At 45.5% G+C, this 20,217-nt stretch overlaps 1 protein-coding gene across 1 annotated transcript in view; it reads left to right on the forward strand.

The window, feature by feature from the left end:
- DCAF5 (DDB1 and CUL4 associated factor 5) overlaps positions 1-2,348 on the forward strand; it is a 68,011-nt gene extending 65,663 nt beyond the window's left edge. Inside the window, exon 9 of the mRNA XM_069858173.1 lies at positions 288-2,348. Within this exon, the coding sequence (XP_069714274.1) occupies positions 288-2,096 (1,809 nt within the window). The 3' untranslated portion in view covers positions 2,097-2,348. The remainder of the gene's footprint in view (positions 1-287) is intronic.
- The last annotated feature ends 17,869 nt before the right edge of the window (positions 2,349-20,217 follow it).

The raw sequence follows: 20,217 nt of genomic DNA on the forward strand, positions 1-20,217 counted from the left end.
AAATAGAGCCTTGCAATTTGGGAGAAATAATTGCACACTGAAATATTGAAATTACGGATAATCTGCAGCATGAGAGCTTTTAAGTTCTGGGTGGGTGAGGTTAGATGCAGGAAAAATACATTTGTAAAGTGGGAGAGAAAAACGCCACATCTCTGGAATCCTTGTAAGAAAGGATCTGAGGGGTAAAAATTAATAAAAGTGATGTGCAATTTGCAATTGTTCTGGATATTTTCACTACTGTTCTATGAATTCAAAGACATATGTATTTTTTTTGTTTGCTGTTACAGATCTGGAGTCCTTACAAACAGCCTGACTGCACAGGGGATCTGGATGGTAGAATTGAGGATGATTCACGTTGCCTCTACACTCATGAGGAGTACATCAGTCTTGTGTTGAACAGCGGTAGTGGCTTGTCCCATGATTACGCCAACCAGTCAGTCCAGGAAGATCCACGGATGATGGCCTTTTTTGACTCCCTGGTGCGCCGGGAAATCGAGGGCTGGAGTTCTGACTCAGACAGCGACCTCAGTGAGAGCACAATCCTGCAGCTCCATGCAGGAGTAAGTGAACGCTCTGCTTACAGCGAGTCGGAGTCCTCTGCCTCTTTGCATCACTCTCCACCACATGTGGCTGAAGAGTCTGATGAAACTGCCTATAACTTAAGGGCCTTAAGATCAACTGAATCCCCCTCAGCCAGAGAAGATGTGGCTTCCCGTCAGCAAAGGCTCTCTGCACTGAGAAAGTATCAAGATAAACGTCTCCTGGCCCTTTCCAATGAGTCCGATTCTGATGAGAATACCTGTGAGGCAGAACTAGATACAGACCTTTTCCCACGGCCACCGTCCCCAAGTCCTGAGGAGAACGAATCCAGCAGTTCCAGCAGCAGCAGCAGTACAGAAGAGGAAGAGGAACTGAATGAACGACGCACATCTATGAGGCAACGCAATGCACTGAGGTGCCGACAGAAGATGCAAAGGGAAGAAAGGACTAGTACTAACACAGAGAATGTGACTCCCTACATAGGTGAGGATATCTATGATTACCCCCAGATCAAGGTAGATGATCTGTCTTCTTCTCCAGCTTCTTCGCCAGAAAGGGGTTCGGCCAACAAAGAAGTTCTCAAAGAAAGGACTTCTTCTTGTTCAGACAGTGAATCAGTGGAGAGAAAGATTTACAAAGCTTACAAATGGCTTCATTATTCTTATATATCGTATTCAGCTAGTAAAGATGGTGAGTCCTCCATAGGAGATGGGGAGAATGACGAAGGAAAACCAGGAACGAGTGGGAGGCACAATACGGCACACTTGCTAAATAAAGAAGATACTAGGAATTTGAGTTCAGGAGTTCCTCAAGGTTCCCCAGCTCTTTCTACCGAAAGCCACAACAATGAAACTTTAAAAGAATGTGGCTTGATAGAAAATTCTAGTAATGGCCAAGCTCATGAATGTGACAATCAGCGACGAATGGATGGTCAAGAAAACAGATCTGAAGACACTAGCAGTGGAGGTATAGAGCATTCTTTTGAAACTAAAAAGCTCAATGGAAAGGCTAACTGCAAAGGGCTAAATAGTTGTACTGAAGATCCGTGCATTCAGACTGCCGGACTTGTGGAACAGAAGAATAGTCAGAACTGTCAACCAGCATCAAGCCATCACTCATTGGTCCCTCCGTTCTCCACTGTTGCCATCTGTAGCATGTCAGGTCACTGCTCCAGAAACCAGACTGATGACAGTGAGGAGAGAAGCCTTGACACCTCCTGTGTTAACCACAATAATGGCCACTTACATCTTCGCCCCTCATGCTTCAATAATGGACAGAGTTTTGGAGAGCAGGGGACCATGACACAAGGACTACAGATGCACTCAAATGCTGATAATGGCAACCTTGTACAGATGGGTGTGACCTTGCACAAAGACTGCTGCCTGTCTGAAATGGACTCAAACAGCTACAGTGTGGGCACAAGAGAGGATACCGCAGACTTGCATCCTACGGGCAGTGAGAGTACTCAGTCTCTTGGAGGACTGAAAAGACACAGAGTGGAGCTGGAAGATGCAGATTCAGAGAGTTCACCCTTAGAAAAGAAGTTAAAAACATGATAAACGCAAATGTCTGTTGTAGTGTGCACTCTCTCAGAAAAAAAAGGAAAAAGAAAGTATTAAAGGCACATAGAGCTTGGGTCTGAAACATTGCGTTTGATTCTCCATTCCATTCTTCAGTGGGTCTGTTTTAGATTGCCAGTGGTTCATGCTGTATAAAAATCCAACTTACTACTTAATGAGACTGAGTCTAGTGTACCCATACAAGGTTCTGTTTAAAGTAAATCCTTATTAAGATGGTTGACTGAATAATTCCTGTGTGAACATGTGTCGTTTGTTCAACCAGCCAACCAGGGTGGTTGCTTTAAGCCTTAATTGTTCATCTAAGAAGGAATCTTTGCATACTCACTTCTTACATGTTACGTGCTGAAGAATGATTGAGTTAGATCACACTGGTGGTAGATTGGAATGTGTTTCTTGTTGAGAAAAATGGGGAAGAAACCTTTCTGGTCCCTCTGTTCTGCTTCAGAAACTAAAGAAATGCAGCCATTAGGGTGGATATTTTCAGAATGGAATGGTATTGTTAGAGGTGATACTTCATAAAGCACTTGCTTCTGATACAGTTCAGTGACATTATTTTTATACCAACAGAAAAGCTATAGGCAATGAACCTCTTTCCAAAATCAACTTTAGACTGTTCCCATGGTGACATTCAATTTTGTGGGTTTTCTTAAAGAAAAGAACTGAATAACACAGTGTCATCACTGTACTAAAATGTGATTGTTTGGCAAGAGGAAGGTATTATGCTGTAGGCCTCCCTCTAACTAAGGGCTGTTAAAAATCAGGCATTGAAACATACCTTTCTGTAAGCTTAACACGTAGATATTCATTGTTATTGTTTTGTTATTAATTAAGAAAATGGCTCTGAGTGTTGGGACATATCTTGGCTCTGCCCTCCCCCATTTGCTTGCTTTTGGGATGCAGTTGGCCAAAGAGAAGATAGCGGAAAGATGGATAATGTAATTGATGCATGTTAACAGCAACACTTGGTAAAGTGTAAGAACTGCTTTTTTAGAAGTTTTTTTAGCCCGAAGCTCAAAATAGGTTCGTATAGGAGATCAGGGTTGGTTTCCTACCACTGCACTGCAAACATTTAAAACTGCAGATGGGTCAATGGATTCAACTGAGTTGTGTGTGTATGGGAGAGCTTCAGAGAAACATCCACATGTGTGAGGAAGCTGGGACTCCAAGTCTGGTAAAATAGAGCCTGAGCAAGAGCACAGCTCTGCCTGCCGGCTGTCGTGAACTGGCATACCATTCCGGTGGATGGAGTTTTTTTCTTGTCCGGGTTCTGTTTTTAATGGAGAGTCTAGTGAGTCCCCTCAGTCTAGCGTGCTGGAATTGGTGGGACTGCCCTTTGTTCCCTAGCAACAAGGTAAGAGGAGTCCATGTGTTGAAGGGAAAAGAAACCACCTATAAATGATATGAAAACTGTGTGCACCTTGCGGTGTTAACAGAAAAAGAGGCTTCTTTTGACTCCAGTAATGTCACAGGCTTTCAGGCTTGGACTGAGGAAGGGCAGGATTATTTTAAGGAATAGGAGATTTTTGCTTTTGATATGACTCTAGCGATACAGTGCTGTAGGGCACTGCTCTCAGGATCGTCACCTCGTACGCACAGCTGCCTGGCACCTGGGGAAAGAAGGAAGGTGCCCTGTTAAAACATGGAAGTGAAGGAGTGATTCAGAGCTGGGAAGGAAAGGTATGGGAGGGAGAGTGAAGAACGCGAGCTGAAAAATATTGTTACAACTGCCGTGTACCATAGGCTGTTTGCTTATGCTTGGTTAGCTTTGCTAAGTGAGAACTCGGGATGAGATATGATGTATTTAAGAAGTGTGTAAGAGGACTGAAAGGGAAAAGGATGTTTTCAAGCACTTGAAAGTGGCTATAAGAACAAGTGGATACATTGTTACCTTGTTGAAAAAAGAAAGTTCTGTGTTGAGTATATTTGAGATCAATGCAATCAAGATCACTATAGGAGTGTTTGTCTTGTTGTATAACCACCCTACTGTAAATGCTGGGGTTTAGCTTAAATCTTGAAGTTGCTTTTTATTAGTATTTTTTTTTAAAAAGTTCTTTCCATTGCAAAATATTCTCAGCTGTGACTTCTGCCCTCATCTGCAGAATGCCTAGATTGCTGGTCAATGAGCATCTCCACTCTCCTTTGAGATGGTCATCTTTTTTCTCTGTGTTATCGAACGCCTCGTGCTCTCACTTTCTGGTGCTTTTGTTTTCAAAAGCAATATAAAAGCTCCTGGGTTTGGTGTTAATGCTCCTCTGCAGACTCTGGTCATAGACATGTGCTGTGGTTTCCCCAAAGTCTGCCTCCCATGCTGTCTGCACACTTGTTATTCCTAGTTTCTGTCAAGCCAGAGGAGGAAGGTAGGCTGTGATCTTATCCTTTTGTTCACAGGAAATCTCGGTGTGCACAAGAACTGTAGCTTCGCAGTCAGTGGGTTCACCTTCTCACATAAATAAATGTTATCAGCACTAGGCAGCTGCATTATTTGTAAAAGACCAAAAAAAGCAAGCACACAGCAGCATGTCTGCGGCAGGGAGCAGCTCTTTGTAAGGCTGCTTTGCTCTGTCATTGATATGGTGCGTCTCCTCTCTCCCTGCTAGGCTGTGTTGGTAGTCGTGCTGGGTGTGAGTGTTGCTGCATGTTTGGGATTGTCACTTTCTCTTTCTGGGGAAAGACAGTAAGCTGTTCAGTGGGAAAACTTACAAGGTTATCTGAAGACATTTCACCTTTATTAATGATTTTTGCCGTGTACTTAGAAACAAAAAGGTTGTGTATACTGAACTGCTTCGGTAGTTGGCCACTGTTTGCTTATCATACAGCTTGTTAGGGCAGGAAATTTGCTGGGCCAGGTTTTATAGTTAATCTCCAGAAAACCTGGCTCAGTGGGAAAGAAAAACTCCCCCTTAGGTCTTTTTGTAACACTTTGGACAGAGAAAGATTGGTCTTTAAAGAATTTCTATTGGATATTCCTACAAGCTCACAAGCCATGTATTTGCTTCTTTCAGTTTTCTCTGTTCGAAGCATTAATGTCAAACCAGGCTGCTGGGGAGTGAGTTATGGGTGACTTCTCTGAAGCTTTTCTGGGCTGGGGTATTGGCTGCTTTCAGAGGTGCAGGAGTACATGAGATCTATTGGCCAAAGTTCTGCTGGGGTTTTTCCAGTTCTCAAGTGATTCTCTTACCAAAGCTGAAGAGTGTTCTCCAAGGTGAGCGTGTGCCTCAATGAAGATCACTGTCTTTCTGTGGAGCAGCCACTCTCTCGCAGATAAAGCACAGGCAGAAAAATCCAGCTGCCTCAAGAAGGTAAGAGCACAGGGTTTTGATCAAAGACTTAGCAGCTGATTGCAGGGCGTTCTGAAATCTAGCCTGTCTCAGCAGGAGTGATGATTGGGAAGAACAACTCATTTCAGAACCTTTTCTTCTCAAAAAATTGCAGTGGATTTTTTTTTTTCCTCCAAATGTTTTTGCCAACCCTGGGAAGCTCAGTGCTCTCTGCAGGGTCTGTGGAATGCCAGAGCCATGCAAATAGTGGCAGCAACGGAGTACTATGCGCATATGCACACAGTTCTTCAGGAATTCTTTAATAAGCTAATTGTAGCACATCCATAATTTATAAAACAGATCAGCACACTCCCCGCAGCCTTGTCGGGGTGCACTAATTGGCCTAGCTACTGCAATACTAGTATGAACAAGAACTCTTTTTCAAACACCTACTGAGAAAACCGATTCTTCGGGGGCAAAAAAACCCACCAAAACCCCCAATTGAAAAAACCCACTGGTTACAGCAGGCGCTGCATTTGCCAAATTTTTCTTTGGCAGTTGTGCAGGTCAAAAGTGGCAAAATCTCAAAGGAGTTGGCAGTGTGTGGTGGAAATAAGCAATTTGAATTATAGGAAAATTATAGGAAATAAGCAATCTGAATTTGACGTTTCTCTGCCTGTTTAAAGTCAAGGGACTTGAACTTGGGCCTTTCAGTTGAGTGTCCTGAGCATCATAAGCATCAGCCTATCATATTATTCAGGAGTGGGCTTTGTTCTTCTTTGAAATGCAAAGGGGAAAGGAAATGGGAAGGCTCTCACAAATACTGGAGAGGGCCTTGAGCCCAGCTCTGTCAGTTTATTGTTTACTGAGAAAATGCCAGAGGATTCTTTCTCCCTTTCCCACCTGCTGTGATCTTTGGTCCAGAGAGCAAGGGGGAGATGCTGACCCTGCCTTGTATGCATCCCATTTGTCTTAAACATGGGAGAATTGTCCTCTCCAAATTGGGCAGAGTGTGTATGATTTTTTTGTATAAATTATTTTCCTGTAGACGTTTAATACCAACCTCCTAAATGAGAGCCCAAGGCAGTGAGCTGTTTCTCAGGGGTATGGCTGGCAGGCTCAGCTTTCCTGTCTCATGAATATTTTTCTGCTCAATTCTAGTCTCGACGATGGGCCAGCACCTCTGGAGCACTGGAGCTGCTGCACAGGTGCCGGTTGGCATCGCTGCTGCTTTTGGAGCCGATCAGAATCGTCCCTTTGCTGGAAGCTGCTTTTTTGCAAGCTGGCTGTTTGGAAGTAGGTGGTATTCCTTGTAGATAGGCAAAACCTGCCTGAATTTGTACTTTTGATGGGACACCAGGTTGTTCACAGACAGGCAATGCCTCTGGCTATATACCCAGCACTTTGGTGATGAGATGCTACAGAGATGCTCGGTTCTAGGTAAAATCTACCCTGGGACCACATTTGTATGAGTGGTTTGCAGCATCGTACTTCACAAACCATGGGTGCTTATAGCAGCATTAACAGCTGAAACCACCAGTACTTACAGGTTTTGCATTCTGGTCACTTCAAAATGGTCAAACCATATGCTCTTTGGGAAAGTCTTGTGTCTAAGTGAACTCTTCCAGAACACAGACTAAAAGGATCAAGCCCTGCTTTTTCTGAAGCAAAACCTGCTTCAAAGAAATCCTGATGCATCTTTTAAAAGTGCTTTGGCTTTAGGGCAGTGTTTAAGGTTAAATACTTAAGAGGTACATTTTGAACTCTGAAATGTGGCTGTACAGCAGAAAGAGGAACAGCATGATCTTCACAGCTGAATTCTGTCAGAGAAGGAGAAAGGAGTTGAAATTTATTTAAAAACAAGCGAAAAACCAGAAAAAACCCAAAACCCACCTCCATACCCTAAAATACCAATTAGGCTCTGAATAAAAGTTCATCACCTGCTTCTAATTCTAGCTGCTAAAAGCCTAAGCAGTCTGTTAAGAGAAGTGACTTATCACATTTGAGCTTGGACAGTTGAAGGTCACTGATCAGTAGCAGCTGAGAAGCCACAGCTGTTCCTCTACACACTACGGATGTGTGTGTGTTATCTTGTAGGGATGGTTTCTTTAGTCAGCAGCCTCTGGAGAACGAAACAAATACTTTTTAGCAGCAGCGTTGCCCCAGATTCAGTCCAGATGATTCTGTTTTCTTTTTTTTTTTTGTACAGCTGTCTGGTTTAGCTTCATATTATGTGGGACTTGCTAAGAAAGATCCCTAGAGATGGAAAGCACTCTGGTTTTAGTTCATGTTTGCCTTTGAGTGTTGGAGGGAAGTTCTGGGGCTACGTTTCAGGGTGAACATTATGCAGCCTATTAAAATGAGGAAAGAAAATGAACGCAGCCTTGCAGGAGGGTCAGAGAGCTCCAAGGCAGGCACCTCGTCTAACTCGCTTTTCCTATTCCTGAGGTTTCTATGTCTTCTCGAGGAGCCCTGTACATATTTATTTCCTCTGGGATCTAGAGAGACTTGCAGTGTTGGGTGCCTAGAAAGTAAAAATGATACCGTCCCTGTTTCAGGATGCTGCAGAGCTCTTTGCTTCACTGATTTTTCCAGTACGCTATGGCCAGATCTGGCATTTCCTGGCCTGAATTATATACTCAAATACAATTTTCTCCAAAGCATGAGAAAAAGTCTGTTTCCCACCTATTAACCTGTGGAAGGAGAGAAAGGAAAGATTATATAGGCTTTTACGGTCTTGGAATGAAAGGAAAAGCAAAATTCAAGCTGTTTACAAGCCCTCTTTCAACTCCCACTTGCATTTCCAAGGTCTGCGTTTCACACATCCCAGTTGTGATGTGATGCACTTACCTGCACGCAGGGACGAGAGCAGCAGCGGTCCTGGCATGAGAAGTGAGAATTGATTCAGTGTGTCCTACAGGGCAGGTCTCTAGCCTTCCCATAAAGAAGATTTTTTTAGCTCGTACCTGTTTCTGATGATGTGGAAGACTTATTTTTAAGCTGGGAAAGTCTGTTGCAATATTTTGAATTCCTAAATGGCTGACCAACTAGGATAATCTGTCAGAGGAACAGTGGAAGCAATTACAGCCTTAGATGGAGATTTTTTTGTTTACTTACGCATACTTTTAAAGTCAAAACTTTTGCAGTTTGTCACCTGACACAAGGACTCCACCTTTCATCTTCCGTGCATTTGGCCAGGAAGAGCTGCTTTCTCATTCCCTTCACTAACGATGCAGATACAGGAGATGCAGATCTTTGTAGCCCAACTTCTCAGCAGTTAATGAACACTTTGAGACAGTAGATCATTCCTAGAGATGCACAAATTGCAGCAAACAGCAGGAGTAATGGCTCATTAATCACTTTGCTATGCTCTGAAGTTGAAAATCTGCACAAACATGGAAAGGTTTCAGTCTGAGTGACACATCTTGAGGTCTCCTGCTGCCAGGCCTGAAATACCTTTAATATTTCTACAATTTTATCCTGTGCTTTCCAGGATAGTGTTTGTTTTCAGCTGTAGGGTATGTCTGGTTTAGACTTACTCTTGCCAGGTGAAGATTATTACAGAAGTTAAAGCGAGCATATTGCTATGTTGATTTCATTTGTGAAGTTTAAACCATATGAAATCCTCAGCTGATCATACTGTACAACAATTATACTGCCTAAAAGGTAGGATTTCATCCGTGTACAGCTGGTGAAAAAAAACACATCAACATTTCAAGCTGCTAGCTCCCAGAAGGCTGATGCCTTCGTGAGCAGCTGAGATCTGCTAGCATGAAACTGCTGCAGAGGAGAAACCTCTTCCCCAGGATGGAGGCACATGCTGTGCAGTCCTGCGCTTTCCATGGGCTTCCAGCTCAGTTTCCAAAGCTGGTAGAGCTGATGGGTTTCTCCTGGGTTAGCATGCTTGTTTGCTTGCAAGGAAAAACCCAGGAGGAGCAGCAGGAGCTCTGCCTCCTGTCATCAGTGGGAAGTGGGGAGGCTCTTCCCCAAAAGCGATGCCCTGTGGAGGAGCGATTCACTGAGGGGGGAGAGCAGTCGCTAGGACTGCTTTTCCCTCCTTCACTGATACCACTTGGTGTGGCAGCCTTGCTTTTGGTTTCAGGACATGGAAACTCAGCTGCTGCCGGTAGCAGGACTAAACCCAGCTGCCAGGGTAGCTGTGGCTTCTGTCCCTCCAGCCCCAACTCAAAATGGTTTTTAGGACATTTTCCTACGAAGTCCAAAAGCCACACCAAGAGATCTGGATACTGGTGGTTTGCAAATAAGCTTGGGTTCAGGGGTTGTAAATGAAGTAATGAAATACATATTTATAACCAGCAAAGAGTGAAAAGGGGAAGTTCACTGCAAAAAATACAAATTAGAAATGCGGAAATGTGGGCAGCTAATGAGGGAAACAAAGGGGAAAGAAAGAATGAAATAAAGGGCAAGAAGGGAATGTTCGGTTTAACCCAGATCAGAGGGAACCTGTTGTTTGCTGAAGATCAACTGCAAATTCAGTTTGTCTGCAGTAAGGTGCAGTGTGTGGTGGCTGAGTGGGACCCCTAGCTCAGAAGCCACCAGCGGCTCCACTCCAGCAGGCAGGAAAGCCAGAATGCAGCTGCTGCTCTTGCTGGGTGTTTCCAAACCACCAGGAGAGGATGATAATTTGCACTCGGGAGTTGTCAGCTAACTACAGGGAGAGGTCTCTGAAACACTAATATAGCGGGGGCAGTTTATTAATAAGTCTAGGAGCTTAGGGGAGCTCTCGGGCACTGGGAAGCAGCCACAGAAATGAGATGACCTAATTCCAGTCCTGTCAGCTTCCGTTCAGGGCTAGGAGAACGATGAAAGGCTTGATATGGGACAAAAGCTAAAAAAGAAGCAAAAAAAATCATCATGGGTAATTAATAGTGTGAACTCATAGGGAAATGGAATAGAAAATGGACAGTGAGCAAAGCATATTTTATGAGCCTTCAGGTTCAGCTGATAAATGTAGAAGTTGCAATAATGCTTGGGCTCCTGGAGAGGTGTTTTCAGTGTTGAAGGGCCCAAGCATTGTCTATTAAACCAGAACAATGTGCATTAAATTGACTTAGGGACAGGTTTCTGATTTTAACCCCAAGCAGGGAATTATTAGAGACACTTCTAGTTGACGACAAATCATGAAATAGGTTCTGAAAGATGCGATATATGGTTATTTTGACTACAGAATCATTGAATCATAGAATGGTTCGGGTTGGAAGGGACCTTAAAGATCATGCAGTTCCAACCCCCCTGCCGTGGGCAGGGACACCTTTCACTAGATGAGGCTGCCCAAGGCCCCATCCAACCTGGCCTTGAACACCTCCAGGAAGGGGTCATCCACAATTTCCCTGGGCAACCTGTGCCAGTGCCTCACCACACTCATTGGGGAGAATTTCCTCCTAATGTCTAATCTAAATTTTCCCCTTTCCAACTTACAGTCATTCCCCCTTGTCATATCACTACATGCCCTTGTAAAAAGTCCTCCCAAGTTTTCTCGTAAACCCCCTGCAGGTACTGGACACTCATTATAAGATTTCCTCAGAACCTTCTCCAGGCTGAACAACCCCAACTCTCTCAGCCTGTCCTTGTATGGGAGGTGCTCCAGCCCTCTGAGCATCCTTGTAGCCCTCCTCTGGAACTGTTCTAATAGCTCCATGTCCTTCTTATGTCAAGGATTCCAGAGCTGGACATAATACTCCAGGTGGGATCTCACAAGAGCTGAATAGAGGGGCAGAATCCCCTCCCTCAACCTGCTGGCCACACTTCTTTTGATGCAGCCCAGGACACAGTTGGCCTTCTGGGCTGCGAGCACACATAGCTGGCTCGTATCAAGCTTCACATCAATCAGCACCCCCACGTCCTTCTCCACAGGGCTGCTCTCAATCACATCACCCCCCATCCTCTATTGAAACTGTGAATTGCCCTGACCCAGGTGTAGGACTTTGCACTTGGCCTTGTTAAACCTCATGAGGTTCTCACAGGCCAACTTCTACAGCTCGCCCAGGTCCCTCTGGGTGACATCCTGTCCTTCTGGTGTGGCAATTGTACCATTCAGCTTGGTGTCATCTGCAAACTCGCTGAGGGTGCACTCAATCTTTCCATCCGTATCATTGATGAAGATGTTAAGCAGCACTGGTCCCAGTACGGACCCCTGAGGGACACCACCTGTCATGGATCTCTGTCTGGACACGGAGTCGTTGACCACTACTCTCTGAATGCAACCATGCAACCCAATAACCAAATCCTTATCTGCTGAACAGTCCACTCATCAAATCCATCTCTCTCCAATTGAGAGAGAAGGATGTTTTGGTGGCCCATGGCAAAGGCTTTGCAGAAGTTCAGATAGATCACATCCGCTGGTTTTCCCGAGTCCACTGCTGTGGTCAGTCCATCGTGCAACTTGCACAGTAATAATCAAATCTTTGAAACATAGTAAACTAATTTGCTAAGCAGTCATGGTGATGCTCACTGAGTTTATTATACACTTTATGTCAGTTCTTTGAGAAGTAGAAGCTTAAGAATATTTTTCAAAAAATCTGGATTTTGTTTAGGGCAATACTTGACTACCTTCAGCAAACTGAACTGATTTAAGTTCTCTTCTCATGAGAAGTATGATGGGGAAGCTGATTTAATCAGTCGGAGAAGTCATCATTGCATAAACAGAGGAAGAGGCTGAAGTAGCATTAGTGAGAGATATATGAATGTTCCTGGAGAAATGTTATTACTTTAAACTCAAAGAGCTGATTGTGGGGCCTGGCTTAGCTCTGTAACATTTCCCAGTGGAGCGCTCCATGATGAATAACAACTCAGTTGTTGTTCTTTTCTTGAATAAATCTAATCTTTTTCCATGCAGGAAATGGAATCGAATTATAGGTATCACTCATTCCTCTTTTTATAATTCATGTAATATTAATAAGACAATGTCATGTTGGTGAAGAAAGCAGCATGCTTGGCCCTGGACAGTCAGTTAGAAGAACTGATCTGATCAAATTACTCAGCTTCCCAAAGGAATTATTTTTAGATAATGATGACAATTACCTACTACTTGCCCTATTCTGTCCAGGTCGTTCCTAGCCATGGAAGATCACAGTGCCAGAGGAGCTACGCGGAACGGGGGGGACATGGCTGGTGCTGAGCACAAGGATGCCACCGAGGCAGTGGGCTGGGATAACCTGTCAAAGTAAGTACTTGGTAATCTCATACATATCTCGAATTCTTCTATAGAGCTTAAAGCATGTCATCACATCCATCTTGAATTATGTATAAACAGCTGATTGGACATAGTGTATCTGTGTAACTACTGTGTTATCCATCTGCCTAAGAGCTGTCGGCTCCACCAGATGGGAAATGTCTGCTCCTGCACGGCCCATCTGGGGTCTGGGTCTTCCTGCTGCATCAGAGATCCCAATTGCTGCCAAACTGGAGTGACCTCTGTCCCAGCAGAGGAGCCATCCCTGTAGCAGGAGGAGGAAAACCTCAGGTATGAGCATCCCATGGGGGAGAAAGGGCTCTCATCCCTTCCTCCATCCCTGGCCAGCCTCCGCCAGTGTTTAATAACGTGCTGGCCCTGGGGGCAGGCGGCACCCCCAGAGCAGCAAGGAGCCACGGCACAGCGCATCTTGTACCACTGCGGTGACAGGTAGCTGCGAAGGATGGCTCCTGATTCTCTTTCACAGCAGGGTTCTGGCAGCTGCTTACACTTTTACGCAGCTCCAGTAGTTAAAGGAGGAAGAGATGCAAACACCAGTAGGGCTGCTGGTGGCAGGGTAGGTAGGGTCAGCCTGTGCCATTCCAGCCTGTGTGCAGTGCTGGGGTAGGTGGGCAATGGGTCATAGAATCATTGAATTGTTTGTGTTGGAAAGGACCTTAAAGATCATCTAGTTCCAACCCCCTTGCCATGGGCAGGGACACGTCCCACTAGAGGCAGATGAAGAGGCTCTTGTCCCTGACAGTTGTGTCAGGCAGGGCATGTCACCAGCACAGGGGCTCAGCACCTCCTTCCTGAAGCAGGGGGCTCTTCTTTTGTTGTCCCTGGCCCCAGGGAACTGACCCCGTCTGGCCCTAGCTTTCTGTTTATTTCAAGTTTTATAGCTTTAGAAAGATTCCTATCTGATGATCTAGACCTACTTACACCCCACTGTGGTATAGTAAAATTCCACCAGTGCTAAGCAATATTTCAAGCAGGGACCAAACTTCTTGTCCAAGTTCAGCAGCTCTTCACTGTCACAGAAGCAGATATCTTAAAACCTCTCTCAAATATTTGTCTTTCACATTGTGTCCAGCAAATTACATGATCTGGATTTTTTTGGATTAGAAAAGTGTGAAAGCCCCTGCCTCTTTCCCTGGCCATCTTCTCCATCTGGGGATAAACTCTCTACCAGTGTCCCTGGCAGCTCTGGAAAGACTTGGTGGTGGTGGTGATGGCAAAGTGTTGAGGGTTTGCAGCAGGGAAACCATTTGAAGGTAGCTCTGTGGATCTGCTAAGAAAAGGGAGGGAATGGGGCTCCTGGTCTTTTGGGAGCCAGCTCCGAGTTGTTCCCATCTCTAACTGCTTTTGCAGGTACTTTGGTGTCTCACCTCAGCCTCTGCTGGACAAATTTCTCCAGTTCTGGTATAAGAAGGATCTTCCTTGTTATATGGGGGGAAAGAACGAAAAATCTGAGATCGATAACCTTGGAAGAAGATTTAATACAACATAGGTCACGGTTGCTTGAGCTTCAGCATTTGAGATTCAGGAAACCTCACAAAAGGCCAAGACTGACTTAAAGTAAGTGACGGTCTCGTGTCTGCCTGACCAAAAGATTCTCCAGTTCCCTCTGAACCTCCTCACTGGGGCTGCTGGTGGGGAAGGTAGACCTCAGGCTTCAATCAACATGGCAATTCCCTTGTCCCTTCTGCTAATTGTTTCCCACAGCCCTCCCAGCTCCCCGGCTGTCAGCATTATTGAAGAGGACAGGCTGGACAGGCTTCAAGCGCAGAGCCTGGTTCCCTGGCTGCTGGTCCTCCCCCACCTCTGCCATCGTGGCTTCTCAGTGACGCGATGTGAATGAAGGCTGAACTCAGGCCCCTTCCTAGCTAAAGGGAAAATGTTTTTCTCCATAGCAAGCTCTGATGTCTCTTGTCAGCAGCAATTTCGAGTTCACCAGATAGCAACAAAAAAAACCCAAAGCCACACCTGAAGTGCAGCCCTGTTTCATGTGTTCTGGTGCAGGGTTGAGTCCCTGGGTTTGGCCCTGCAGCTGGAGGAGGGCGGCGCGTGTCCCTGTGGGGTGTATGTGGCTGCTGCCCCCCCAGCCTCGCTGCAGCCACGTCCCCCTGCACTGCTCTGCCCTGGCCCTGGGCGAGCTGCCACCTCATTCCTCAGTTTCCCACTGTGGGATGGGAGCGAGGGAACCACAGAGGCTTTCTGTGACGTGCGCCTGAAAGCTCTTTCCCTGTCTGATGTTGCTTCCTAATAGGACTTGGCTGGTTGACACCAACTGGCGTGCATGGGGTGAGAGCATTTTTAAATGGGTGTTGAAAACACTTTTGTGGAGAATTTCCAGCCTGCTCACTGCTCCAGGTGGGAGAGGCCTGGAAGAAAGCCACGTGTGTGCAACAGTCTAGACATGTTTGATTTCTTTTTGGAATTAAAGAACAGAAGTCCCATAATACCCTTTTTTTTCCAGGATTCATACAAGTAGCCAATATAAACAATTCTCTCACTGCCCTGAAATTTGGAGTTGCTCACAGGATGAAGCAGTGACCTACTGAACCTCTGGGAAGAGTAATATTAGCCTCTGTCTGGTCTGCTGCCTTCTTGGCTTGGGTCGAGCGACTGCAGTCCAGCTGCCCAAGGAGCAGCGCAGGCGCTGTGGTGCAGTGTGCAGCCAGGGTGCGTGTGGGGCTGCTGCTCCCATAAAAGGAGAAGAGATGCACAACGGAAGCACTGAAGCTGAGGATCCTCCCCTGCATTTAGACACCTAACAAACTGACTACTTCTCAGATGCAGCAGATTCCTGAGCTTCCTGCCAATCCACCTGAGGACTAATCATACAATTGTAGGATGATAGAATGGTTTGAGTTGGAAGGGACTTAAAGATCATCTAATTCCCAACCCCCTGCCACGGGCAGGGACACCTCCCTCTAGACCAGGCTGCCCAAGGCCCCATCCAACCTGACCTTGAACACCTCCAGGGATGGGGCAGCCACAGCTTCCCTGGGCAGCCTGTGCCAGTGCCTCACCACTCTCACTGTGAAGACTTTCCTCCTGATGTCTAGTCTAAATGTTCCCCTCTCCAATTTAAAGCCATCCCTCCCTCATCCTATCACTACACGCCCTTGTAAAAATTCCTCCCCAGCTTTCTTGTAGGCCCCCTTCAGCTACTGGAAGGTTGCTATAACATTTCTTCGGAGCCTTCTCTTCTCCAGGCTGAACAACCCCAAGTCTCTCAGCCTGTCCTCATAGCAGAGGTGCTCCAGCCCTCTGTTCATATTCATGTCCCGTCTCTGGACCCGTTCCAACAGTTCCATATCCACCCATTAAATCCATATCTCTCCAGTTTAGACAGAAGGATGTTGTGGGGGGCCATGTCAAAGGCTTTACAGAAGTTCAGATAGATCACATCCATTGGTTTACCCCCATCCACTGATGTGATTACCCCATCATAGAAAGCCATTAGTCCTGCAATCTGCAACCATCATTAAATCCCATGAAAGTGAACAGAGAACATTTTCCATCACACCCAAGAGCACAGGATGGGTTTCAAAGTGCCACCAGACACATGCTCATGACAGAAAACCTCCAGGCTGACTCACAGGCAGATGACTGCTACTTAATCAGAGATCGCTTCCAAGGTCACCAGCACCCTCAGTGCAGACTGGCTGTCATGCAGGAGTGATGGAGTTCCTTGTCACAAAATGAAATATTAGGCTAAGTGTCAAGGAGGCCAGATAAGTCATGCGCTTGCTCTCAAGTGAAGATGGGGGCTGCTGGTCCCTCTCATGTTAGTAGTGTTGCTCCATCAGTCTTCTCTAAACCTTCTTTCCAGTGTATTATTTGCCTGGGGTACTGCTGCTGTCACTTCCCCAGTTTGTTTTATGCAACTGGATTTTCTTTTCTGGGATTTCTACACCTTCAGCTTTGGTTCTGCCTGCACACTGAAAATGGCTGGAATTGCAATGAAGACACAACCAACAAAGAAGAATATGGAGCAGATGCTCATAGATCCTGCTTGGCTTTGAGTGCTGTAGAGGAGAGGATAGCTGCCCAGGTTGGACTCCTGAGCACGGAAATGGCCCATAAAAGGCCAAAAACATACTAAGCGAAAAGCTATCTGGTCAGAAGTCAGCCTCCCCAGCAGTGCAGGGAGGAAAGCTAGACGCCGGGAGATGTGTAATGGCTGTATAAGCCACCCTGTGCAATGACGAGACTTATTTTTGATGAACAATTGCAATAGAGAGATCGGAAGAGTCCTTAACTTCCCTATAGCAGTAGGGTGAGTTGGGGGAACCTGAAGAATTGTGAAATGGGGTGAAGGGATTGTTGCCTTTCAGCTAAGCTCTTGTCCTTGCCTCTTAGGACTTCAAGATAAAGACCAGGCCTTTGGATCTAATCAGGACTTACAGAAACAGCCAGGCTGATAACACATTTCAAGGCTTTCAAGACCTCTGGATTCATTTTGGTCTAATCTGTGTGTTGTTAATTTTACTTCCCAAAGCCATTTTACAGGCTCTATCACAGGTTCTGTTCTTACTTGTGTCCCACCTCAGGCATACGTGGTGCTGGTGGGTAACCTTGCAGAGGTGCTGCATCCCACCACAAGTGCCTAGATCCATCAACTCTCCTGTGTGTCATGGGCTCAGAGAGACAACTCGAGGGTCCCCTGGCTCAAAGGTGCAACCCCAATATGAGCAGTTGCTGCTGTTATCAGGGCTGAAAATTCCTTAGGTATCTCTCATAGAACTTTATTTCCTGCCTCACTCTGACAAAGCTTCCCGTTTCCATGGTGATGATTTATTCCTTTAAATAGTTCTCATTCAAGAACAATATCATGGGTCCTTCTCTGTTGTTGGTTTAATTAAAAATAAGTTACTCTTCTCCTGGCTTTGGTCTTGGCTGAAGCAGTTGGAGTTGGACACTAGCCACCAACCTCTCCGGTCTGCTCTCACTTCCACCCAGAGACAACTCTCCTGCCCCTCCACAGCTTGGTGTAACTTCTGAGGTCTGTCCTTGGCCCTTCCCGACTCTCCTACAGAGAAGCTTCACGCAGATGGGCCTGGAAGGAAAACACAGAGAGGAGAAAAAAAGGAGGAAACAGTTGAGCTCTCAAAGGACAGTGCTGCATAGTCCAATGTCCATCCAGGGCTGGCAGAGGAGCCTGATGCCCTCCACAGCTCTGCCCTTGAGCTTTCATTGCCATGAGCAGGGAGGCTTGTGAGAAACAGGAAGCCTTGTGTGAACAGAATGGCCTGTGATGAAACCGTCTGTAGTGCATCAGGCACCATTGCAGCCCAGATTTTGAAATAAGCTGCCAACAGGGTGCTTTTCCCATCTTCCCCTGTTCTTGGTTTCCAAACCAGATATTTTTTTTCTATGAGTGGAGCAAGGACTTCTAACCTGAAAACTAGAAACGAAACAAAAAAAAATAAATTGAAAGGCTGAACTGCATATTTAGTGTATTTTAAAATGTCTATTTTATTACATAGAAGTCTGAACAGACAGCCTGGTGTCCATACAACAGGATCCATTCAGTGTTTCTTGGGGCACTTACTTCTTGCTTTGAATAAAGAGGGAGAGAGAGCATCTGTTTTCTCTGCTCCGTTTTAAATGCCAGTGCTTATTTTGTTAATGCATTTACATTCCAATTTTCCTCACACATAGTAAAAAAGGAACGCCTTGGGGTTCTTCTAGATACAAGCACATTAGCTTGCTTGTTTTTCAAACAGCAGTAGCAAACATGTGCTGAGAGCCTGGAGTTCAACCAGCAGCGAGGAGAGTGGACTTTGGGGAAAGTGAATTCCCATCTATGAAACCAATTTCTGATTTGTTGCATAGTTTTCTGACTCACTGCATTAACTGCAGCCAGCACTGGTTTAGGCTGGGAGAAAAATAAAAGTGTATGATGTAGCCTCCCAAATGCTTTTTGCTAAAGCATGCAAAACAGCATCTCAGCAATGCTAGGATGCTAATCCAGAAGTGTGGGTACAGGGTACATTTCATTCTGCAACACTCGGGATGAGAAATCTTTTAAAGGAGTTTTAAAGCAGTTGCAGAATGAGCAGTGAAACTCGCCCTTATAAGGTGGAAAAGCTCCATGATCTGCTGTTAGAAGATTGGAATGCAAGCATGGCAAGGGTAGCTTTACGTGAGCCCCTTATCTGAAAGACGGGTGATAAAATTGAAGAAGTTCACGTGTCACAAGAAGAATTTCTTCCTTATCCGAAGGAAGCCGGAGATGTGCAAGTCAGAGGTACAACACACAGGATGAGTTATGAGGAGGAAATGATGTAAAGGGGCCAGACAGTTTGGAAATCTGCCTGCTTGCTCAAGTTTGTCCTATTTTCTGTTTCAGAGGATTGTATTGACATGAATACAACATCAGTTTTATGAACACTTGACTGGAAACTTGAATCTGCTGACTGTAGGGCAAAGTGGCAAAACCCAAAGTCTTTAGGGACCCTCAGATTGTGTCAGCCCTAGTTTTGACCTCTCTTTGATGTTTGGTTGGGAGAAAGTGAGGGAGGATTTTAACATAAGCCTTTCAATCTATCAGTTATTTGTCATTTCCCTCAGGCGATTTTTCCTGGAAGCAGCAACCTCAATGCCTCTCAAAATACAGTGGGGGAAGATGCTGTGATGTCAAAGCAATTCATTTGCCTCTTACCAGACACCCACAAAGTTTGCCCAGAAGAGATTTTTCTGTCATTTAAACCTTTGTTTTAAGACTACTTTTTTCCTTTACAATCAAAGAGGAAAATGCTACTTCTTGGTAAGAAACATAGGCACACCAAGTGTTAAATTCTAGGTATTTCCTCTATACCCTTTCCAAAGCCTGGCTAGAAACTTCTTGTGCAGTTGCAAGAAGTCTGTGTGGTCATCAGCTTCTCTCAACGCATCATAGACTCATAGAATCATAGAATAACCAGGTTGGAAGAGACCCACCGGATCATCGAGTCCAACCATTCCTATCAAACACTAAACCATGCCCCTTAGCACCTCGTCCATCCGTGCCTTAAACACCTCCAGGGAAGGCGAATGAACCACCTCCCTGGACAGCCTGTTCCAGTGCCCAATGACCCTTTCTGTGAAGAATTTTTTCCTAATGTCCAGCCTAAATCTCCCCTGGTGGAGCTTGAGGCCATTCCCTCTTGTCCTGTCCCTCATCACTTGGGAGAAGAGGCCAGCACTCTCCTCTCTACAACCTCCTTTCAGGTAGTTGTAGAGAGCAATGAGGTCTCCCCTCAACCTCTACTTCTCCAGGCTAAACAACCCCAGCATCACTTCAGACAGTGTCTCTCCGTGTGCTCCCAGGTTAATCTTCCCATTAAAACCCTCCTACTTCCATACCTTACACCACTGCTTCTGTGTATTTCCCATTTTACCTCTTTACTGTGGTGTGGGGCAAGGGCAGTGGGCAGCCCCATGTGCCACCAGATCCTTTCTTTGCCCAGTCTGCCACCAGTCTTGCAGTGGTGGGAGATATTGTCCAACTTTTGGGGCATTCAGGGGAAAGACCATGGTCCTACTCATGACATTGAGGGCAAGAAACTTCCTTTTGAGGAGAGCAGAGGTTTTCCACATAGTCGTAAGTTTCCATGGAGGAGGCAGGAGTAGATTTGTAATACCAGACAGACCC

Source organism: Phaenicophaeus curvirostris, chromosome 5 (genome assembly GCF_032191515.1).
Source record: "Phaenicophaeus curvirostris isolate KB17595 chromosome 5, BPBGC_Pcur_1.0, whole genome shotgun sequence".
In the NCBI taxonomy this organism is placed as follows: Eukaryota; Metazoa; Chordata; class Aves; order Cuculiformes; family Cuculidae; genus Phaenicophaeus; species Phaenicophaeus curvirostris.